This window comes from Xenopus tropicalis, chromosome 6 (assembly GCF_000004195.4).
Source record: "Xenopus tropicalis strain Nigerian chromosome 6, UCB_Xtro_10.0, whole genome shotgun sequence".
Classification (NCBI taxonomy): Eukaryota; Metazoa; Chordata; class Amphibia; order Anura; family Pipidae; genus Xenopus; species Xenopus tropicalis.
The window spans coordinates 65,544,005-65,569,304 of record NC_030682.2 but is presented as its reverse complement, the minus strand read 5'-3'; the positions used below and the strand labels follow the sequence as shown (position 1 = coordinate 65,569,304).

Sequence of the window (25,300 nt, the reverse complement as noted above, 5' to 3'; positions counted from 1 at the left end):
AAATGTTACTAGTAGTGGGCAATACATTTACTACACGATGTAATTTCCTCATATATTTTGTTACATTTCGACGCAGACATGCCAGCTTTTATTTGTTTTGCGATTGAAGAAAGATTTTATTTTCTTGATTTCGCTAGGATGCTAAACACTTTCCGAAAGCCGTGCGTTCACCTTCACACGTCCGGCGTCACCGCTGTCGGCAGCGCGAACATATTTATATATTGAAATTCAGATAATCACAGCACCTTACTACACGTGGACGTATAGCACCCTCCAACCTTTAACTCTATAATTGCGTAACCACCAGTCCCTTCCCAAAAATTGGCCTAGCCCAATCAAACAGTGACGGGTCCAATGTCCGGGACCCGCCTTGGTAAAGTGGCAACGTGCGATTGGCGACTGAGGTAGACAGCCAATAGCAGCAAAGCAACTCAGAAGAAGCGGCGTAGCGTTTATACAGCGTATTCAAATAAAAAAACAAAGCTCGCAAAGACCGGATGTACGGAATGAAGCGTGGACGTCGCTCTTTCCACGAAAACTCAGCAAAATAACCGAATAGTTATAAACAATAATAAGCCTTACGATTGCAGCTAAGAGACAATTTGCTACTATGTGTCGGCAAATGAATTGTTAAACTCTTGAGGCGTGACAGAGAGGCGGAGGGAGAGTAGTTAGCCAATCACGTTCATATTGATTTCTTCGAGGGGCGTTTCTGTATATAGTTACGTTGCATATTAGCAGAGCTCTCTGTAAAGTGAATGGGTGATTCGAATGTGCTTCTGAGTGAGATATGGCAAAGAAGAATGGTTATCTTTTGTTGCTGCTTTTGGGGTTAGCGCATGTCGCTATCATTACCTGCAATCAAGAGGAGAAAGGTAAATTGAGGGCAGTGTTGAAACGGTATATCAGTGACAGGTAACACCTGTCTTAAGTTTTAGAAAAATCTGTAAAGTTTTCTAGTGGCAGTAAGAAAGAATTTAGCTTTCTTTGGGGACCCTAAAAAATGTGCTTTAATTCCTGTCCATGGTGGCTCTTGTGTTGTAATTCAGAGGATGCAGCCCTAGTTGCTGCCTGCTAACATTATTTTGCCCATTGACAAGCTTATAATTAGTTAACCTGGTTACATTTAATTACATGCTGATAATATATTTTGAGCAAATAATGGAATTTGAGATACATTTTAAAAGGGCAGTTCACCTTTAAATAAACCTATAGAATGCTACAGAAAGAGCAATTCTTAGTAACTTTTCAATTGGCCTTCATTTTTTCTTTTTTATAACTCACTCTTTTCAGCTTTTTAATGGATGTCATTGACCCCAGAAGCTGTGCTGCGTTACTGTGCGACATTACAATTTTATTGTTATATTTTATTACTTTTCTATTCAGACCTTTTCCATTCCTACTTCAGTCTCTCACGTATACCTTTGCTTAGTTGCTCTTGTAGTTTGGAGCTGCACCTGCAGTAATGCTGGATTTTGGGACAAAAACTGCATAGTGGGAAAAAGCATGGCAATTGCACTTGAAATTGCACTTTGCACACTATGCCAAAATAAGTGAATGCATCCTAATTGCTACTGTGGCCCAAGTTTTCAAACTTAAAGGAGAAGGAAAGGCAAAGTCACTTGGAGGTGCCAAAATGTTAGGCACCCCCAAGTGACTTAAATCGCTTACCTTCTACCCTGCGCTGGTGCCCCTGTAAGGAGAGAACAGCACCAGCCCGGGGTACCTGCAGTGCTTCCTCCTTCCGTCTTCGCTCGCGCGAACATAGAAGTCGGCTTCTCTACTGCGCATGCGCCTGTCGTTTAGTTGTTGCAAAACGAAGCATCTGGTGCTGTTTTCTCCTAACAGGTGCACCAGCCCGGGGTACATGGTAAGTGATTAAAGTCACTTGGGGGTGCCTAACATTTTGGCACCTTCAAGTGACTTAGCCTTTCCTTGTCCTTTAAAGGAACAGTAACACCAAAAAATGAAAGCGTATAAAAGTAACTAAAATATAATGTGCTGCTGCCCTGCACTGGTAAAAGTTGTGTGTTTACTTCAGAAAGTCTACTATAATTTATATAAATAAGCTGCTATGTAGCCATGGAGGCAGCCATTCAAAGGAGAAAAGGCACAGGCACATAGCAGATAACAGATAAAACACTATTGTATTCTACAGAACTTATCTGTTATCTGCTGTGTAACCTGTGCCTTTTCTCCTTTTTTCCAGCTTAAATGGCTGCCCCCATGGCTACACAGCAGCTTATTATATAAATTATAGTAGTGTTACTGTAGCAAACACACCAGTTTTACCAGTGCAGGGCAACAGTGCATTATATTTTTATTACTTTAAAGCTATTTCATTTTTTGGTGTTACTGTTCCTTTAAGAGTAGCAAGCTTTAGAGTACTAATAGAGTTTGATACCATGTTCTTTGTCCTATACATTAGTGTCTTTTAATTTAATGTTGAGCTAGCATGAAAGGGGGGGGGTTGCCAGGGTTACCAACTTCTAACTGATAAATTAGTTGGTATTTTTCTTAAATTTCTTCCTGAGCTTTTTTTCAAGTCAACTCTTACTTTTGATACTTTATTTGCTGAAATTCATCTGCTGAGAATGTCAGCAAATTTAGTTTCGATATTTGTATTTGGCCTACTGAGCTGCTAGGCTGAAGGTCCACAGATGAATATTTAAAATTTAAATATCTTAATATTAGAAAAAGTCAAAAACAAAAGGGATTGAAAAACAGAAAAAATCATTATCGATGGTGTACTTCCAAAACAATGTTACAGACATTAATTTTTATATTGTAAAATATAAAGAAAATGATAGAAACTTTTTGTGCCTGTGAACTAGATCTTTTGGAAAGGCTTAGTTGATACCAGCAGCATACTGTTCAGTTATGGTAATCCTGTCTATGGATAATCTTGAATTTTATTTGCAAACATAGGGGCGTGTTTACTAAGATTGGAGATAGATATCTCCGGTGGTGTTGCCCATAGCAACAAATAGCATAGAAATAAGATTTGGACAGTCACCTACAAGTTAGAAATCAAAGCAAAGATCTAATTGGTTGCTACAGGCAACATCACCGGTGATATTTATCTCATTCTTAGTAAACACACCCCATAGTGCTAAATAGCAATACAGTTGCCCATATCAACCAATCAGCAATTAGGTTTGATCAGTCTACTACCATTTAAAAAGTAAAAGCAGTAATCTGATTGCAGTAGGCACCTGTACTGGTGCAATTTAGCATCTATTTTAGTACTTATCTGCATAAAATATTAGTTCCCTAGAATTGAAACATGTCTCGTGTCACCTTGCTCCTGCCTCTGTATCCATTATTTGGAATGAATTTATGACTACTTGAAATATAGGCCTTCCTGCCATTTAGCTAAGCACTTGGCTGTATTGCTCTGTAGGTGAAAATAGAGTTCGTAAATATGCCCATAAAATGCAATACATGTGAAAAGAAGCTTTGGAGCTGCCCTTTGGCAAGCCTGTGGAAAACCTTTTCATCTATTGATTAATATGCTACTGGGTATGTGTAACGCTATGAGTTTATAATTTAAAGGGGTAATTTACCATAGGGAAAATGTTTGGCACAAGCCCTATTTATTAGATTCATGTTGAACAAGGGAGTATACAACCCACCGTCTTTAAACTCCCATATTCTCTTCAAGCTACCTAAATACCGAAAGTAAAAAAGGTCTCGGATTACTAGCAGGTCACTGTCACTAAGATCTGTTACTCCCTCAGAGACAAATACAGATGCTAGTTAGAGAAAATGTCATTTAGGTACTGCATCTACAATTATGTTTCTCAAGGGAATCTGCTGTGAGGTTTCTAATTGATATATAACATGTACTTCTTGTTTTGTCTGTTATGTGACAAATGTCTCAGTGGGAATATTTTCTAACAGTAAATATTTTGACATCAAAAGGCTGTTGGTTTCAATATCTTGTTTTAAAAATATGTTGAACACTAAGAGGGAATGAAACAGTATCCAAATAAATAGATATTCAGATAGAAGACCTTAAAATATCCTACTTTTAATATACCTGCTTTTTACCTATCAAAAAAAATTTGATTTGATAAATCTGGAAATCTTGGTCTGATTCTCTTGTAATGAAAGTGGTAGAACGTTGCTTTATCTACATTAAAAGAAAGCATGGCACAAAAGCTCTAGCTGGCATGTATACTCTTTTCTTATTGGCTCCCAATGCAAATAGAGCAACCTGCAAGTGCTATCAGAAGTATAGGAGCTGGGGTGACTAAAGCTACGGAACCGCTTATCCTTTGATAGGTTAAAAAAAAAAATTGTAATATAATGTGAAGTAAGTTATTTGGGTGATTTCTCTCAAAATTCATACACTTAAAGGAGAATGCAAGTTAAAATTTAAAAAGCATACTGCCCAATAGTCCTCCTATTGTTTAATAAAAACGCCACACTTTTGGCTCACCTAATCAAATATCTACTCAGTCACACTTACTTCACATTTTCTATCTTTTTTCTTGAACAGGCAGCCATCTTTAAAAAGGTATTCTCCCTTCCTTTCCCTCCTTGCTTCATACTGCACATGTTTCATTCCCTCCCCCCACCCCGGCAGATCCGCTTCTGATTGGCTGGTGGGCATGTGTAGCTCAGAACAGGAGACAGGATCAAGTTATGCACATGTGCATTGCTACTGAAGGCTGCTGCTGGAAGCCTACAGGAAAGGGAGGGGGATTTCAGTGATGTCACTGTAGTCTTCACACTGCTGTAGGCTGCCAGCACCATATCTCAGAGAAGCAAGCAGGGATCTGGGAATTTAGATATGCAGTAAGAATGCCTTTAGACTTACTTTTAATTTATATTAACCTTTCCTTGTCCTTTTAAAGTGGACATTCATGTTCCAGTTGTATTAAATAAAATGAGGTTGTTGTTGATACATGTATGTCGGCCCACTGATCCTGATAGATATTTATGTACTATGGATACTGGTGGATATGGGGATAAGGCAGGTTAGAAAATTTCACTTGCTTATCAGAACCACAGCCATGCAGTGTATGGCCACTCAAACTCTGTATATCCTTTTAGCTTGTTGGCCTGATAAATAAGACAGTGTACCTAGTTGGCCTGTGTATGTCTGTGTTTACTGTGATACCATTTAATACCCTTTAATATGTCATTAAGTATATCAAATATTTAAATCTATACTTTTAATATGTTTTCTTTAATTGCTTTTGATATAACTGCAAAAAGAAATCTGTTGAAATACACTGTTTTTTACACTTTTTTTTTTTTTTTGTCAAAACAGGCCCAGAAGAACACAGTGATGATGAGGATACCAGCGAGGATGAAACAGAAGTTAAAGATGAAAATGGCGTGTTGGTGCTGACTGATAAAAATTTCGACACCTTTATTACTGATAAAGACATAGTACTTCTAGAATTTTATGCACCCTGGTAAATTTTCTTTAACTTAACCAATAACATTTATATACATTGACAGCTAGAACAAAGAAGGTGATTTCACAAAAGTGTTAAAGTAGTCAAAAGTATATTAACTCTTTATAAGCAGAAATATATGTTGGGTCTTGCAATGTCTAAATCTGATGCTTGCATCATATAACTAAGTCACCCTTTTATTTGAACAATGTAGTGTATTCACATCAGCATCTGACCCTGCTACACATGACAGATTATGATGTTAGGGGCACCTTCCCAATACCATGCTTCCATTTTAACTGTTAGTGCACATTCCCTTTCATCTAATCACTCTGCAAAGGCAGAGACACAAATAATTGGAGATTAAAACTGTGCCTAAAAAATTTATTTGTTGGGTATATTTGACAGATGTGTATATCTTTCTGTACAAACTGTGAAGCATCTTTGGGATTGAATTCTATTCAATGTAATGTTAATTCTATTATGTAAGGTAACATATTACTGCAAATACAACATGAACTGCCATGAACTTAAACATCTAATATGCTACTGTACTTTTTAATACTTGCTAATTTATTGTTAAAAAACTGAATTCATTTAAAGGAATTCTGTCATTATTTTTATGGTATATTTTTTATTTCTAAATTACATAGCAAATAATTCACTCTCCCATATAAAATGTTATTCTTGAACCAACAAATGTATTTTTTAGTTGTAATATTGGTGTGTAGGCAGCATTGTGTCTGATTCTGAGCTTTCAGAAAGAGCCAGCGCTACACTGCTTTCAGGTAACCTATTGCGACTCCTCCAGTTACATGGAAGTAGGAGAAACAAGCCGGACTTGGATTTCTTACTATTGAGTGCTATTCTGATATCTTCTGGGAGCTGCTATCTTGTTACCTTCCCTCTGGGAAATGAAGAATATGGCTAGTCCCATGTGAAATTTCAAAATGAAATATAAAGGATTCTGCTAAAGAATCTCTATTAAATGATGCTTTTTTAAAAAAACAAAACAAAAAAAAACTGACCGTATTCCTTTAAAGTCAACAGTCCTCTGAGCACTTTCACAATTTATATGAATTTTCTTTTTTTACTGGTTTTATTACTTATTAAAAAATGTTGAATTATATTATATATATATGATTTTCTTTTTATCCATAATAATAAAACAATACAGGTATAGGACCCGTTATCCAGAATGCTCAGGACCAAGGGTATTCCAGATAAGGGGTCTTTCCGTAATTTGGATCTCCATTCTTTAAGTCTACTAAAAAATCAATAAACTATTAATTAAACCCAATATGATTGTCTTGCACCCAATAAGGATTATTTATATCTTAGTTGGGATCAATTACATGGTACTGTTTTATTACTACAGTGAAAAAGAAAATCAGTTTTAAAAATCTGAATTATTTGCTTATAATGGAGTCTATGGGAGACAGGCTTTCCGTAATTCGGAGCTTTCTGGATAATGGGTTTCCAGATAAGGGATCCCATACCTGTACATTGTTCTTGATGATAACTAAGATATCATTAATCCTGTCTGTTTTGTCCCCAGCACAGTTCCCATACCTTTACCTAATTACCTGGGGGAATAAGATTTTGTAAAGTTATGAATATTTTTCCTAATACATGTTGCAACTGTAAAACATGAAATGCTCATATCTCTTACCTCAGACTCCTATATGGTAGGCAATTAAAAAAATTTTTCTTCTTTCCATTGATCTTATGTAATCACTGATCCCATTTAGTCTGGAAAAGACAGTGTTAAGAAGTCCTAAAGAAAGTGTATGGTTTTTTTCTGGAGATGTTTCTGCTTCCTTTCCTCAAATGATTTTGGAAAAGAATACTATATGCAGATGTAAAAACAATACTACAATTTTAAGCTAAAATAAGTAAATATGATTTATATTCCCCCTTGTAGTTAATTTTTTTTTTAATGCAGACTTTTTTTTAAATTTTTTTAATTAGGTGTGGACACTGCAAGCAGTTTGTTCCTGAATATGAAAAAATTGCCAGTGCTCTCAACCAAAATGACCCTCCAATTCCAGTTGCAAAAATTGATGCCACAGAAGCGACGGATGTCGCTGGTAGATATGACATTAGTGGGTATCCTACGATCAAGATTCTAAAGAAAGGCCAACCCATTGATTATGATGGTGCAAGAACACAGGAAGGTAAAAAAAAATTCCTTCTCTACATTTAACAGTCATTCATCTGCATTCTCTGTTTTTCTCTCTCTCTCTCTCTCTCTCTCTCTGTCTCTGTCTCTGTCTCTGTCTCTGTCTCTGTCTCTCTGTCTCTGTCTCTCTGTCTCTCTGTCTCTGTCTCTCTGTCTCTGTCTCTCTCTCTCTGTCTCTCTGTCTCTGTCTCTCTCTCTCTGTCTCTCTCTCTCTGTCTCTCTGTCTCTCTCTCTCTGTCTCTGTCTCTCTCTCTCTGTCTCTCTCTTTAATGGCCTCTATGAATTGGGCTACAATGATGTGCCTTATGCTCTGGTCTGTGATACTGTCCTAGTTAAGTTAACTTCAACTAGCAACATAGAGGATGTTATTTAGCACTCTTCGATACCCATTTCAAAAATTTATACCAGCCTAGGGCAAGGTGAGTGTATGCCTGGCCAACAAGGAGAGCCTTATTGAGGTTACAAAGATATAATGCTATAGAGGACTGATACAGTAAACCCTGTGCTTATTATATATCTAGCCTAACCAGAAAAAATAGATTACATTGTGTTATTCACTATACTGGCATTATATATAGCTGCCTGCACAGAGCTCTTCTCACTGCTCAGTGTCTAGGCTGAAATGAGAGCTGGGTGTGTCTCTTTATTTACCAGAAGTGGTAATAACTGTGGGCTACAATCAGAACTCTGCAACTTTAAAGGTTTACTGTGTCCCAATTATCAACTATTAGATCTCTTCTTCAAAGCAGTCTTGGAAAAAAAAAAAAAGTTTTATGTGCTATGGTGTGACTTGCATGCTGCTAAAAACAACTCCCTTTAGGGCTCTGGCACACGAGGAGATTTGTCGCCTGCATTTTTTCCCCCCGGCGCTTTGGCAACAAGTCGCCACGACAATACACACAAAGAGATTTCATGCGAGTTGAGCTCCAGGCGATCTGCTACCCATGGTACCACTCAACAGTTACCCCTCCCACATGTTTACTCAAGTCGCTCAGAAAAGGGTCTGTGTGCGATTTGAAACAGCAGGCGACTTGAAGTAGCCTCATGTTTTGACGCTGGCGATTTCCATTGGTTTAGCATTGGCGTCTTGTCGTTAGTCTTGTCGCCAAATCGCTCTTTTAAAAATCGCCGGCGACAAATCTCCTCGTGTGCCAGAGCCCTTAACCTTAGATTGAGCAAATTGTTATTTAATCACCGCTGAAGAGCCACCTCTTGATGTACTGTAAACAACTACAATATTTATAGTCCTTAAGCTGTCATAAAACAACTGAGCATCTTTGAAAAGAATCACTTGTAACCTGTTTACATGGAGAAACATGTTTTCTTCATTATCCAATAACACATATCTCCCCCAGGCCTGCTCCCTTGCCAGGAGATTATTTAGAAATAACTGAAGGTCCACCTTCTGATACTATTGGATAATTTCATGTTCATCCATGTGAGCAGGTGGCCCTCAGCTTTTGTAAAACAGTAAATGGTAAAATCCTTGCCTAGAGGAAGTTCATCAGGAAATGTGCTATTGGATACTGATAAAAAAAATCCTGTCCCTTACTATTGCAATTGCTGATTGAACCTTCCCTTCGGCTTTTAACTTATGGACTTGCACTAAAGCAAGTCGGAGAAGGAAGCTGCAGAAGGAAGAGGGAGGTCAGTGATTTTAAAGACTGTCAAGGACAGAAACAGCCAGTGGGAATGATTGAGTTGGTCAGTGTGAAATTTGATTAACTGACATTAAGCTTACCAGATCCTCCCTAGTGTTCCCCTCTTTCAGCAGATTTTTAGGTTTATAGTTTTTATCCTGGTGCAGTTGCACAGGGGCTGGAGGGTGAGGTTTGAACTTCCCTTCAGCCTGTCCAATCCCTCTGTGGCTGACCAGGACTTATACTTTTAGCACAAAGCAGTATCTGCAGGCAGCAGGTTTAAAAAAGGTAACAGTGCTTCCTTCAGTTCATTGCAACGTTAGTGCTGAGAGCTGTGGAGGCAGGCAATAGAATGGCACATGTGTAGGAGAACAATAAAAAAAAAATGGGGGTGAAAAAAAAATGATGTCAGAAAGAGGGGAGAAAAAAGGAGAGAATGGAGATAGGTGAAAGGGTAAAGGAAAGTGGAGGACAAGAATGACAAAGAAATAAACAAAAAAGGAGAACAGAAAAATACAAGGGATGAAGGTTAAGATTGTTATGCTAAAAAAAAATGCTATATTTATATTTTTTTATTGTAGTGAGTATAATCGTGCAGGTAAAAACCATGCAGTTGCTTGATGGATGGGTGGAGTTTCTATGTATGCCTAGGGCAAGGGTCCCCAACCATTCTTACTCCTGAGCCACAGTCAAATGTAAAAAGACTTGCAGAGCACCACAAGCATCATAAAAGTTCATGGAGGTGCCAAATAAGGGCTACGGCTGGCTATTAGGTAGCCTCTATGCACACTATCAGCTTACAGGAGGCTTTATTTGGTAGTAAATCTTATTTTTATTCAAGCAAAACTTGCCACCAAGTCAGGAATTCAAAAATAATTACCTGGTTTGGAGGCACTGAGAGCAACATCCGAGGGGTTGGTGAGCAACATGTTCATGAGCCACTGGTTGGGGATCACTGGCCTAGGGGGTCAGAATACCTAATTGTGGCATGTTTAAAATAGTGTAGGGTATAAAAACAGTAGTTTGAAACAGGTAAAGGGACAAATAGGGGGGAAATAAAATATGAGATTGAAAGCTGAGAAGGAATGAAATAAAGATGAATATGCTCTTCAGTTGGGTGTAGGGGTATTCATGTATTAGTAGTAGCAACTACTAGCAAAACAAAGTGCAAATAAATAGTTTCATGCATCAACACCTCAGGCCCTGCTTTTGTTTAGGTCTGCTTTTAGGCCATCAGTTGAAATAGCTGAAATCTATTTCCCCAGTGATTATAATGGCTTACCTATAACCCCTGGTGGCTGGTACCACGCTGCAACCTTCTTCCAGGTTCCTCTGTATGGCCTGGTCCGGGTGTGCAAGAGCAGTAGAGTGAAAAGCTGGCATTTTACTTCTAAATTTGTCTTTTAATTCTCCTGCACCTCCAGACCTGGCTGTAGAAAGGATCCAGTAGTGAAGGTGGTCATGGAGGTGTGGCACTCCTACAGTAGTAGTCCAGGGCAGTTGTCAGCGAACTGGCACACCGTGTATTTGTGACAGCTGACTTGTGCATGCCTGCATGTATAGAGGCAAATTGCTGAGAAGGGGGTTAATGAAGCCTGTTATCTGAAATAAAGCTTATAATATTTTTTTTTGTCTTATTTATTTCCCTCCTTTGTGCTTTTAAATGACGCATGTAACCTTTTATTTTTCAGCAATTGTAACAAAAGTAAAAGAAATTGCCCAACCTGATTGGAAGCCACCTCCTGAGGCAACCATTGTACTGACCAAAGACAACTTTGATGAAGTAGTTAGCGATGCAGACATTATACTGGTGGAATTTTATGCACCTTGGTAAGTACTTTTTATGAGGTAATTTGTAGTTTTGGAATAAAGACTTTCAATAAATTTTTTTCTTTTTTGAAAGTTTATTTTTTTCATTTTACAAACAAACAATAACAACACACAAGAATTATTCAACACATTCCATGTGGTCTTAAAATACACTGTAGTGTATCATCCATTATAAAGTAAGTAAGCAAATAAAGAGAGACAATTGGGTAAATGTATCATGCATATAGTAACAGTTGCACCTATAACATCAAAGATCTTCTGGGTAAGTAAAGTGAGTATAGGTCGAGGGGTTCCCCCTGCAAGGCAATTCATCTGGTACGTCTAGTGTTGGATTGGAACCCAACTGGGGGTCCAAATAGATTAAAATTTTAGTGGCTTGATTCTGGCAAGGTGTGTCTGTTTTATTAATGGTACTGTTTTATTAATGTGAGCCACCCATTCAGACAACCAGAGGGGTTTGGGGCTCATCCATTTTATAATGATTATTTTTTTTGGAGTAAAACAAAGTTGTTCTCATCAGATTCTTAGCATGCTTCCAGGGGTCCAGCTCATCTACTATGCCCAAGAGGCACACCTCAGGGGATTTAACTTTAGGCAGTGCAAATTGTTCTGATAAATGTTGCTTGACTTCAGACCAGTATTTGTCAATATGAATACTATTCCAAACCATGTGTGTAAATCCTGAGTTTGTAGTGTGACATTTAGGACATTCAATATTATTCGACCTACCCATGCTTTTCAGTTTGAGAGGTGTAATATATACTTGATAAATAAACTTAAATTTAATAAACATATCCCTTGTGGCAATGAGGAAATCATATAGGTGATCCGTTGTTTCTTCCCATTTTTCCTCGTCTAGTTGTGGGAGTGCATTGTTCCATTTACTTTTTGCTTTGTCAAAGGGGGAGGGTGATACTGTTAACATTGTTTTATACAATTGTGAAAGTGGCTTTCTGGGGTTAAGGTCCCAAAGTCTTGCCTCCCAAGAATGCCTGTTTCTAGATTAAGAGATACAAACTGACACCTGAAGGTATGTCGTAACTGTATCTGTATAGCTGTAAATCTGGTTTCCCAAGCTGCTGTTTAAGTTTTTCAGATGGAATGAAGGTATTATCTTTTAACAGGTCAGATTCATTTCATTATTAATTGGCAAATAATGGAAGTCTACCAGTCTCCAGAAGTGCTGAGGTTCTGGTTCCTCCATAAGGGAACAAATGGGGAAGGTGTTGGATTGTGTCCCATTTTTTGTTTTGTCTTTCTGCCAAGTAATGCCTTGAGTGGGTTATCTGGATCACTTATGGATGTATGTTAAAGGACATGTCAACCCCAAAAATTATTTTTTGGCTAATAAAAGAAAATATAATTCTAAACAACTTTCCAATGTCAATTTATTAAAAATTATTAGTGCTTTAAAAGTTATTTTTAAATGTAATTGCTATTGAAAGCAGCATTTGCTGAACTCCTGCTTTTTATTTTTTAAACAATGTTGCTTGTTGGCTCCTCCAGCAAGGCAGGTCTGTAAAATATGCTGCCTTGTGTTACATTGTTTCATATGCAAGAGCCCCCAGGGAAAAGAATAGAAAGGACAGACAGACAGACACTGCTTTTAATAGCAGTTATACAGGTATGGGATCCCTTATCCGGAAACCTGTTATCCAGGAAGTTCTGAATTACGGAAAGACCATCTCCCATAGACTCCTTTATAAGCAAATAATTCTAATTAAAAATAATTTCCTTTTTTCCCTGTAATAATAAAACAGTACCTTGTACTTGATCCCAACTAAGATACAATTAATCCTTATTGAAGGCAAAACAAGCCTATATGGTTTATTCAATATTTAAATTATTTTTAGCAGACTTATGTTATGGAGATCCAAATAACGGAAAGATCTCTTATCTGGAAACCCCCAGGTCCCGAGCATTCCGGATAACAGGTCCCATACCTGTATATACAAATAAATACTGAATGTATATTGCAAAGTTGCTTAGAATTAAGTATTGTTTTATTAGGCAAAAAATTATTTTTGGGGTTGACATGTCCTTTAACTGACTAGCTATATAGTAATACTAATTGGGTGGACTAGCTATTACCAATGTTTATACATTGGTAATAGCTAGTCTACCCAATTAGTATAGGGCCGTCAGGGTGTGCCATCCCGTCCTGGAGAATTTCTTAGCCCATATGAAGGATCGAAGTTCACTATGTATTGGTTTAAAGAATTTTGTTTACAGTGTTCACATGGGAATTCAGCAACGGTTACAGAAATTTGGTGAGTCGGAACGTTTTAAAAAGATTTATTCTTCCCTGTGCTGTTAGGGGTAGATTGAACCAGTTGGCAGCGTCCCTTTTATATTTTATGAGGATGGGTCTAATTTGTTCCCACCCACCACTTTTGGAAACACTTTGGAACTCCTGTTCAGAATATGCATACATATGACAAACTGTGCACTTCAATAATGGTAGCACTCATAATCCCAGTTACAAACTCTGTTTTTAACTCCATTTAGGCAGCACCCATCCCATGGGTTGTAATGATACAGCCCATTCAGGAGCAACAAATCTTTGTTGTTTTGGTAATCTTTTTTTGTAAATAATGTACCCCCTTTTGTAAAATAAAATATAGAGATATTATAAATCACCTTGGAGTTCCATGACCCTATAATCATAGTACAGTATTTTACAAAAGGGGGTACATTATTATAATACACAAGTTTCAGAGTGTCATGTGACATAAAGGCCATCAGTTTTAGATAGAGAATAAATAATAGGATGTTGCTAGGGGAAGGGAGGGTTAATTGATACAGATGGATTGCTAATTTCTTTGTGCTAGTCTTTTCTCTGCTGATGTATTTTTTTTTTTTAAATTTAAATTAACTTGGGGGGTACCTAACATTGTTACTATTTGGGATGTAGACTTATTACCACCTTTCTCGCCTCTTTGTGCCTCAGGTGTGGACATTGCAAAAAGCTTGCTCCGGAGTACGAAAAGGCAGCACAAGAGCTAAGTAAGCGTTCCCCACCTATACCACTGGCAAAGGTCGATGCTACTGTTGAAAGTAGCTTGGGGAGTAAATATGGAGTCACTGGATTTCCCACACTAAAGATTTTCCGCAAAGGAAAGGTTTTTGATTACAATGGACCAAGAGAAAAATACGGTAATATTGCAATTTTTGTTTTATTTTTACCCTTTCACTGCCAGCCTATTTTCCATAAATGCATTTAATTGCCAAGCAATTTTTCAGCATTTTTTCTAATGCTGGTAACATTTTATTTTAACGTTTTAGTTTAACTAGGAAAACTATATATTGCATTTTCATGACAGTTTTGTGATATCCAAAAATACAGCCAAATACAAGCAAACCTATTAAAGTAGCACAATAATCTGAAATATGCCTTGGTGCAGTAAATGAAAATATTAGGGTTGCACTGAATCCAAGATTCGGTTTGGGATCCGGGCAAGATTCTGCTTTTTTTTTTTTTTTTTTTTTTTTTTTTTTCAGGATTTGAATCCAGCTGAATCTTATTGCCTAACAGAACCAAATCAGAATCCTTAATCACGTGATTTTTGGTCACATGAACATGGAATTAAAAAAATGTTTACGTGCACACTTCTATTTTAACCCTTCAGTAGCCTAATTTGCACGTGCAAATTAGGATTCTGATTCGGTTCAGTAGTCGGCTGAATCTTTGGCAAAGGATTCGGGGTTCGACCAAACCCAAAAATAGTGGATTTGATGCATCTCTAAAAATATACCAATAGCTCTTCCCCCAGTTTCAGGGGGCAACAATTGATTAAAGGGTTGGTTCATATTTAAGTTAACTTGAGCATGTTATACAATGCTAATTCTAAGCAACTTTTTTTTTTTTTTTTTTAAATAGTTTTTGAATTGTTTGCCTTTAACTTCAGACTTTTTTTTCAGCTTTCAAATGGGGATCACTGGCCCCTACATCTAAAAAATAAATGCTCTGTGAGGCTACAGTTTTGAGTTGTCTTAGAATATCACTCTACAGCATGCCATTCAACAATTGTCAAAGATCTGAGAGAAATTCTGAAACTGAAATATTTAGATTTTACAGAAGTTTAAGTAACAGCCATGACGGGTTATATATAGTTTCTAATAGTTATTATTATCAAATAATACAAAAAATTAAAGCCTTTACTACTGTCAAAGTATTTTTCATGCGTGATTTGGCTACCTTTTTCTTCCTGTTTTCAGGGGATAATTGCTTACATTGTGAGTGGTGTTTTTTTCTGCTTTTTTTTTGTTGCTTAATCTTCTGTTTTCTAACTGCCTGTTTTCATAGTCATTTTCCTGTTGCTATAATTTTAGCTTTGTTAGTCTGTTTTTCCTATTTTCATTTAACAATTAACAATTTCTTATTTAACAATTGTCTAGCAGGATGCTGTATTGGGAGCCTGCATCATTCCAATGCTTCTTCTCCACACTGTATTTTACATAAACAGTCATATAATAGATGAAAATATAAAAGAAGGGTAAAGGTCTATAAAAGGTCCATTTCCCTTATGATTGGTCAGTTAAGTGCAGTGTGCTTATCAGGCTACACCTTTTCTTTTATGTATGGGCAAAAGACATGGTACATAATCTGGAATATTTTACATAATGTTAATCCTATGCATAGATTTCTTAAATGTTTTAAAAGTTGGCCAGTTTAAGGACATGCGGTAGGCTTAATTGTATTCGGATAATTAAGTTAGCAATTTCATTGGCCAGTTCCAAGCAGGTTTTGACTGAACAGTCTGATTATTTTGAACTCAAGTAACCTCATGTCCTGCTGTTTTAGTTATAAGTGCATATACAGGCTGAAAATATCAGACTCTTTGTAGCCTGTTTGTATATATTCTCAAAGCACTTGCAAAATATCCAATATCTTTTTTTAGTTTTTGCATTATTGTATAATTAAATGTAATACATTATTTTGCAGGTATTGTTGACTATATGACTGAGCAGGCTGGTCCACCTTCGAAGCAGATCCAAGCTGTCAAGCAAGTGCATGAATTCTTTAGAGATGGAGATGATGTTGGTATTCTTGGTGTTTTTAGTGACGAGAAAGACCGGGCTTACCATCTTTACCAAGATGCAGGTATAGTCCTATTCAAGTGAAACTGTAGTGATCAAACCTAACATTTTGGCACCCCCAAGTGACTTAGCCTTTCCTTCTCCTTTAATCTATTATAATAACGTAATAATTTAAAAGTAGATTTTACTAATTTTAGGGGTTTATGTCAGTGATTTTGTGATTATTAGCATACAAAAGTTATCACTATAAAGCTAGTGATTTTTCATAATAAAAAAAAAAAAATCTGTCATTAATTACTAGGATGTAACATCCTAAATATGCCAGCAACTTTATGAACAGTTTGGTACATGCCAGTAAGGCATGTAGAGACCTCAAATTAAAATAGTGCATACATTTTTTTTATGTCTGACACTTTTACTGTTGCACAATAAACATACTGCATTTGTTATGTGTTTAAGCGTAAGCTGTCCCCATAAAACTATGTACATTACATTGTCACATAATTTTTGAAGAATGAAATAGAAGAAAGAAATCAGGGGAAGGATATTAAGGAGAATTGTAGAGTGCAAAAACAGCATTACAAGACTGTAGTTGCAGGCAAGTCAAGCGAGGGATACCATATCTTTTCAAACTTTTGTGGACAACCTCTGGCTAGGTAGATTAACTGGTAGCGTTTCCGCTGGGAGTCATTTGGTTTTATCCATTTAACAAATAAAGGAGAAGAGGGACCCATCCAGTATAGAGCTACCATTTTTATGGCATAAACTGAAGTGCTCAAATGAGTAGTATGGAGGCAGTTATGGGCACGAGTCTACGTGGCCCAGCAAACAGGTAGTTAGTAAGTTCAGCACTTGTGGCAGGGAGAGCTTGTCTGATACGAATTGCATAACCTTCCTCCAGAACATCTGAACGTCCAGGCAGTACCATATCATATCTATGAAGTCTGCATTAGGCAGATTGCAGCAAGGGCATCTGGAATGGTCTAGGCGACCCATGAGGTTCAGTTGCTTCAGTGTCAAGTAGGTTTGGTGTCTCTAGTATTTATCAGTGGTAGATAGAGGTTCTCTCCTACCTCCTCCCAATCATCAGGGTCTACGCAAATGCCACTTTCTTCCTATTTGAGTTTAACCCTGGGTTCCAAGAGGACAATTGGACCAATCCCTATATCAACTTTTTCTAAATGTTATTTTCTCTAACTCTGTATTTACACCCTTGCTCAAAAGGCATCTAATATCCACTTGATGCTATGAGAAGCATCAGAATGTCATGTCAAATGTATATCAATGTAAAGCTCTTTGGTTTTTTGTTTTTTTTTTACAGCAAACAATTTGAGAGAAGACTATAAGTTTTACCACACATTCAGCTCAGAAATTTTTAACTTTCTAAAAGTTTCACCTGGTCAGCTAGTAGTCATGCAGCCTGAAAAATTTCAATCAAAATATGAGGCAAAGAAGTACATTCTCAGTTTCAAAGTAAGTGGATCATTTTGTGCCTTGTTTTAAAGGTTCTAATTTGCAAGTCCTGTGTTTTAACTTTACTGATCTGTTGATGCTTTAGACCTTTAGCTGAATTTTTAAGAAGTTTTTATTATTAAACATATATTACTCCTGGAAACTACTGAGCCATGACCAGTGTCTGACTGGCCCACCAGGATACCAGGAAAACTCCCGGTGGGCCCAGGTGTCAGTGGGCCCTCCTGCTCACCCATTAATTTTCCTTGTATGCCTTTACCATGGTCATTCCTCATTTCTATATGAGAACATAGAACAAGAAAATAAATAGATGGAAGAATAAATAATAATAGGTATGGGGAAGTGTAGATATTAGAATTAGAGAGAGAATCTGTTTACAAGGTTATAGTCAAATAACAAGTTTAAAACTGGACACTGGTTTAGAATAGATGACAAAACAGCTCAGGGTTGAAAGTCAAGTTCTAGGCACTGAAAAATAAAATGCAGCTGTTTTCCTTAATGACATTCTTAGTGTTAAGATGTCACAAATAGCTCTAAAAACACCCACTGCACAGATACCATTCTGGACACTGTGCTGACATAACAGATATACCTTTTTTGGGCTATTGTGCTGAGCTTAGGAACAATTTTACTAAGGATGGACAGAGGGGGGATAGTTAGGCAAAACCAAGGATGATGATTGGATGCCACAGGATCTTACCCCATGGAAAAAGAAATGGTTAAATGGTTGTTAGATGTTCCCTCACGTCCTCACGAGCTTTCAGGACGTATGAGCAATTATTTAATACTCTGTATTGTAATACTCTGTGTTAATGTATACCTCTAATAAAGCTGTGTGGTTAATATCCTGAGTGAATCTGAATGGTTCTAGTCAGGCCCAGGTGGAACTTCGGGGCCAGGCTCGATTTGAGTAAGCATTTATTCAAGTCCAAGAGTAACTTACGCATTGTGGGTGAGAATCTTATATCCCTGGAGGATTATAGGAGTATAACTATGACAAAGTGATTAAGAGAATAAATAATGCGAGTAAAGAGAGAAGGAAAAATTGTTTGGAGACTGGGTACACAGTCTAAGGTTTTCTGGTGGGATTAGGTTGTATACAAACCTTGCAGTAAGGCATGACATGATCGTGGCCACTCGTTAGTTATGCAAAATCCATGCTTTCCTAAAGATTTGCTTCCACCGGGCCAGCCCCTAACAATACAATCGCTGAAGGTTGTACACTTCTTTAGAGTGTACGTAGGGAAGTTTACATTTTTCTTTTTTTTTTTTTGGTCAATATATACCTCGACAGTAAGCCAATTTCCATGTTGTTTTAAACAAACAAAATTAAATCAATTACAAATAAGACAATTGTAAAATAAAAAAAATGTCAATAACTCCTTTACATTTAAATGTAAATTGTGTTGCTGAACAATGTTTTTAATAGTATTGGCTGAATGACTTTTTTGGAACGTTAGAAGTCACTATTGTATAACCTATATAATGTTTAGCCACACCATGATGATTAGCCTATGATTAAGAGTGCATGGTTTTTGGCCCCCACTTAACTATTTCGCAAGAGACAGGTATATTTAAATCAAGTTTATTCACAGAGTTTATTTCACCCTACAAACACTGGCCAAAATCTACCAAGGGGTATCAGAATAGTGTCCCAAATGTTTGAATGATACAGGAACATTTTTTCATGTTTTCTTGGAATGCCCAGTTGTATGCGGGTTCTGGTGGGAAATCCTAGACTACATATAAAACACCCTAGTACTCTCCAACATTCTGTCCCCTAGTTTGTTTAGTGGGGATCTAAATATGAAACCCCCCCCCCCCACCGACTCCTTTTCCCTTTTTCTTTCCTCTCTACCACCTACTCCTGTTCTTCCTTATATTCTTATTTTATGTACAATGAACTTTAAATAAATACAAAACTTAAAAAAAAAAACATGTTTTCAAGTGACCACTTACACTAATGGACCATATGAAATATGCTCAGATAGGATATTACTACCAAAGTATGTTCAGAGAGAACAGCACCAGCCCGGGGGAGCTGCAGCGCTTCCTCCTTCCTGATTCACTCGCTGATTCACACACTAACATTTTGGCACCCCCAAGTGACTTTCGTTCTCCTTTAAGATGTCAGTTTACCCCTTTCAAGATTATGTGCAGGGCCCTATTACCTCCAAACACGCTATATCTAACATATATAAGTTTGTTCTCTTTCTCTACTTACAAGGTTACAAGTTTGTGGGCTATAACTTGATGCTGAAAAATATACTTCTTTGTTATAGATATATAAGCATGTAAGTGTTACATTGTAATAATTCAATTTCTAATAACATTTTTTTAAGGACTCTACCACTGCTGCTGATATTAAGCAACACATTAGCGAACATTCCTTACCTTTGGTTGGACATAGAAAGAACTCAAATGAAGCCAAAAGATATTCGAAGCGCCCCATTGTCGTTGTCTACTACAGTGTGGATTTCGGTTTTGATTATCGTACTGGTAGGTCTTGCATCAAGCCAGCCAATCAAGCAAATATAGTACGTATGCATGCCCATTTTGACATGCACCATGTCATGCACAGCCGTCTATTACTAGTCAGACAGTGTTAGTTTCAAATAGAAAATAGGTCACTGCAAACAGCAGTTTGCAAGTTATTAAAAGGGGCAGATTCTGAAAATGATTAACAATATACAATATTCATTTATATTTACAAATAAAAGAAGAACCTGATATTTGGTCAAGAGCATAAGACATGAGGCACTCTAGCAGTGTTAAACAACTAATGGCAGTCATTGCATAATTAGTCATCAGATATCCAAGTTCTTCGTGCAAAGGGTTATGTTTGGACCTGGGGTTTTTATAAATAAGGCACCTTTCCAGAAAATGGATCACCATACCTTAAGTGTGCTAAAAATATTTTAAACGCTAAATAAAACCAGTTGGATTAGTTCCCCACTAATATGAATTTATTCAACTTAGTTAGGGCCAGGTGCAAGGCAAAATTTTATTTTTATAGATCAAAATTAAATCATTTTTAAAAATATTTGCTTAAAACTGGCTGTGTGGGAGATGGCCTCGCAGGTATTCAGAGCTTTGTGAAAACTTGGTTTCCGGATTAGGGATCCTATTACTGTGATAGTTTAAATCATGCAGAGAATCTCATTCACTTTGCGGGTGCCTGTGTGTACCCAAGCTAACTTAAGTCTGTTAGGCTGTAGTTGTACCACTAGGGCAATGTCACACGTAGCACTTTATTGCTAATGGGAGATGTCCTCTCAACATCACATTTGACTGAAGCCTCAAACTATTTTTTTTTTATAACAGAGAAAAAGGGAATCATTTCAAAAATGTTTAATTATTTGATTAAAAAGCTATGGGAGATGGCCTAACCCTATAATTTGAAGCTTTCTGGATTTTTTTTTCAGAAAAACCGACTCTATACCTGTAGCTACATTTCAAATGAACTTCACCATCGCAATATAAATTTCAAAGTGTAATTCAAAGTAATTTTGTGTATTGCTTGTAACTACACTAATATGTATTGCCAAGTAACCTTGTCAAAATGCAGACTCAGGTACCCTTATATGATTTAGAGTAGTCTCCTGTATTATAGACAACTAAAACATGAGAGGGCATTCAGATAAGTTCACCAGGATTATTAAGTGGTAAATTCCCAATGAGTCTCGTGTACCAACTTCTTCAGAGGAAGCAGTCAATACAGAAAATATTTCACAAACTTCTCTACCACAGGCACACTAAGGGGAACATTTTTTGAGAAAAGTGGGAATTTGTTTTTTTAGATTTATATATAGCAATTTATAAACAAACATTTGATGTTTATAAAACTTTGTGACTTTTTTCGACTGACAAAAAATATGGCAGGTTTAAGCTTCTGAGAACCATAGAGTCCTATGGAGGCTTAGAATAGTAGAGGAATAGAATAGTCAGTGACCGCCTGTCCTTGACGCACTTTCAAGAGGAAGTAAATCCCGTAATTGTTTTCTATTTCACAAATTTTCAAGAGGAAGTTAAGCACATCATTGTTTTGTATTTTAGTTTTTCAGTTTCAAAGGAAGTTTATATGAGTTTCAAGGCCAGAAAAATTCTAGTTTTAGTAAATCTGCCCCTAAGACTAAGGTAAAGGGTAAGTTCACAGAAACTAACTTTCCAGAATTTGAAAAATTAAACAAAAAAAAGATGAAAATTGAAAGGTTGGAGGAAAATGGAACACACCCACTATAAGCACATAAAACCTATTTGGTTTTGTGTATGAGGATGTGCTATTAGAATGTATTTTGACAATAGTTTTTCAGAAACTGATGACTAAAACTATCTTTACACCACTATCCATCTATTTTCAGCTACCCAGTATTGGCGAAGTAAAATCTTGGAGGTGGCAAAAGATTTTTCTGAGTATACGTTTGCTATTGCCAATGAAGATGATTATGCGACTGAACTGAAAGATTTGGGTTTAAGTGACAGTGGAGAAGAAGTTAATGTTGCCATTTTTGATGCCAGTGGCAAGAAGTATGCCAAAGAACCTGAAGAATTCGATTCTGATGGACTTAGAGAATTTGTAATGGCATTTAAGAAAGGTGGGTATATTTTTAGTTGAAGTTTAATAAGCTGAAAACAGTGTGCAATTGGAATGTTGATTGAATGCGCATCTAGAGGTTTAAAAACAGTATTTTGCCATTTAGCCTTTAAATTACGGCCTCTCCCAATTTCTGTTACACCATTCTAACATGTAGTGCCCTGCTTGGGCACATAGTGCTGTACAGAAGGACAATACATTACTAGTACAATTGGGTCAGTACAACAGTGTCAACGCTAAGTCAGGTGTTATGGAAGTGCTATAAGAAACAAGAAAGAGCGGTATCAGATGTAAAATAGCAGTGAAAGTAGGTAAGTGTTACCAAGCAGTGGCTCTAAGAAGAAGGAAATTTGCCAGGAATGTTTGGAAACTCGGAAGAGATGTAGTGAGTTGCAGAGGAATGAAGGGCAATATGGCAGTGGATGGTGCTGCTGTTCTATGTGTGTTAATCATGGTTGCTTTGAAGGTGGATAATTGCTGCAGTGTAGAAGGGACCTCCGTTATTATGATTTCTTTGTTCTTAATGATAGTACTTAGCTTCTAATCTTAACAAACATGTGGGTTGGGACCTACTGGATCTGTTAAAATTCTCAAAGAAGTTTGGGGAACTTTTTAGCAGTTGTAGATTCAAGCTAACCATATATAGTTTTTGTATGGTGAATTGGCTAGAAAGAGTGAGGAGAGAGTCGTAAAGGAACAGTTCAGTGCAAAAATGAAAGTCTGTAAAATAGACTTCACAAAATAAAAAATATTTGCAATATAGTTAGTTAGGCAAATTGTAATCTATAAAGGCTGGAGTGAACGGATGTCTAACATAATATTCAGAACACTACTTTCTGCTTTCAGCTCTCTAACCTCTTAGTTAGTCATTGACTTTAAGGAGGGGCCACATGGGACATAACTGTTCAATTAGTTTGCTTTTGAATCTGACCTTTGTGCTCAACAAACCAATTGAACATGTCCCGTGTGGCCCCACTCCTGTTGGTGTTGTCAGAAACACAATTTAGCAACTTTTTGAAATAACGAATATCCAGTGAAAATAGAAACTATGTAAGAACAGATAGTGAACTGAGAAGGTTATTGGGCTAGGCCTCTTAATGTTTTAAGGCTGTGTATCGAGCAAGTCTTTGTGACTATACAGTGAAGCAAGCACAAGAAATACAAAAAGTAAGATACAAATGATCCTCCGTGCTTTATAGATGTCACCTAATGCCAGCTGTTGATTGTAGAACCCCTGGTTTGCATGGGATGCTAGCAGAGATCTGGAGTGAAAGTGGTCTTCTTCCATGAACAAATTGCCAAACGCTATTTAAGATTCCGACCAGGTCCCTAAAGACTCTGAAGCATGAATATTCTTTAACAGGAGAGGGTTGTTGCATGTTGGTGGCATGAAGTAATCTGATTTATAACTTCATGCTTTTAAGTCAGAAACCCTGCCATGTTTCAGTCTGTGTAGAGTCTTAACACATATAAGCTTTGATAGGACTATTTTGGTGTTTGAGGAATATTGTGCCATGTTAAGCAGGCTCAAAATTTGTAACATTATATATATTTAATTATTTTTTTCTCTGGCCCTGAACATCAATATACCAAAATAATAATAATCCTTGCATATGGGAATGAATTGCTTACCAATATGTTTTGATTCAAATGTTTTTTATTTAATATAATCGAAGAGTATTTTATTCATGTTCTCAAGCCTGCATTTTGATTTGTTTCTGCAGGAAAGTTGACACCTATAATAAAGTCACAACCTGTGCCAAAGAATAACAAGGGCCCTGTTAAAGTTGTAGTTGGGAAAACTTTTGACCAGATTGTAATGGATCCAAAGTCTGATGTTCTCATAGAGTTCTATGCTCCTTGGTGTGGACACTGTAAGTCATTGGAGCCTATTTACAATGACCTGGGTAAAAAATACAGATCAGCAGAAGGCCTTATTATTGCAAAAATGGATGCCACTGCCAATGACATTACCAGTGACAAGTACAAAGCAGAAGGATTCCCTACAATATATTTTGCACCGCGGAATAATAAACAAAACCCAATTAAATTTTCAGGAGGTAACAGAGATTTGGAAAGTTTAAGCAAGTTTATTGAAGAGCATTCAGTTAACCTAAAGAAAAAGGATGAACTTTGAGGATGATTGAAACGTCTGTTTTTTTTTTTTTTGTCCTTTTACAAGTTGAAGTGGAAGTTCTTCTTACCATTGGTAATCTGAGTCAGTCTGCAATTGCAATTCTTTTTGAAATATTCATGTTAAAAAAATATATGTATAGCCTTTCTAAAGGCTCCCTTCTTTTTCTTTGTTCCAACTGAATAGGTGCATTCATTTTACTTAAAGGGGTTGTTCACCTTTAAATTAACTTTTAGTATAATATAGAGAGTGCTTTTCTGTGACAACTTGCAATTGGTCTTCATTTTTTATTATTTGCAATATTTGAATTATTTAGCTTTTTGTTCAGTAGCTCTCCAGTTTGAAATTTCAGAAGCTATCCGGTTGCTAGGTTCAGTTTAACCTAGCAACCAGGCAGTGGTTTGAAAGGGAGACAGGACAATGAATAGAGGAGGGCCTACATAAAAAGACAAGAAATAAAGAGTAACAATAAAACTGTAACTTTATAGGGCAATAGTTGTTTTACTGCTGGGGTCAGTGACCCCTAATTGAAAGATGAAAAGAATCTGAAGAGAAAGTTAAATAATTCAAAAACTATAAAAAACAAAAATGAAGACAAATTAAAAAGGTGCCAAGACTATGTAATTCTGCAACATACCAAAAGTTAACCTGAAGGTGAACCACTTGTTTAACTTTAGAATAATAATAAAAAAGACTGAATGCAGAATCTTAGAATACCGTTATGCACTTCATACTTCAGTTACTGTCAAGGTAAACTTCACTTTAGAGATTATATTACTAGGTTCAACATTCTGACAATCTGTATACGTAAAAAAGCACTTTATAAGTGGGTGAGCCAACATTTTACACTGTTGAATTTTTCTGTAAAGTAACTGACTTGTTTCCTAAAAAATACATTTTTGTGAAATTGTGGACTTTATTTCTTTCAACTGGCCATACACTGTCAGTAGCAGAATATTTTGTTAAAATCAATAAAGGAAAAAAGTCTTACATATA

At 36.7% G+C, this 25,300-nt stretch overlaps 1 protein-coding gene across 1 annotated transcript; it reads left to right on the top strand.

Moving 5' to 3' along the window:
- Positions 1–461: 461 nt before the first annotated feature.
- Positions 462–25,300, top strand: pdia4 (protein disulfide isomerase family A member 4). The gene is made up of 10 exons (XM_002941378.5): positions 462–875; positions 5,282–5,429; positions 7,383–7,588; positions 10,925–11,063; positions 14,014–14,219; positions 16,009–16,167; positions 17,425–17,576; positions 19,919–20,075; positions 21,938–22,171; positions 23,895–25,300. Exons 1-10 carry the CDS (start codon positions 791–793, stop codon positions 24,305–24,307), a joined length of 1,899 nt encoding a protein of 632 aa, XP_002941424.1. The 5' UTR covers positions 462–790; the 3' UTR covers positions 24,308–25,300.

Bases quoted from the DNA above. Each gene is read 5' to 3' on its own strand.
- pdia4 (XM_002941378.5), top strand. From the start codon at position 791: ATGGCAAAGAAGAATGGTTATCTTTTGTTGCTGCTTTTGGGGTTAGCG. The intron at 7,589-10,924 runs GTAAAAAAAAAT...TTTATTTTTCAG, and splicing joins TGGTGCAAGAACACAGGAAG to CAATTGTAACAAAAGTAAAA. The intron at 16,168-17,424 runs GTATAGTCCTAT...TTTTTTTTACAG, and splicing joins CCATCTTTACCAAGATGCAG to CAAACAATTTGAGAGAAGAC.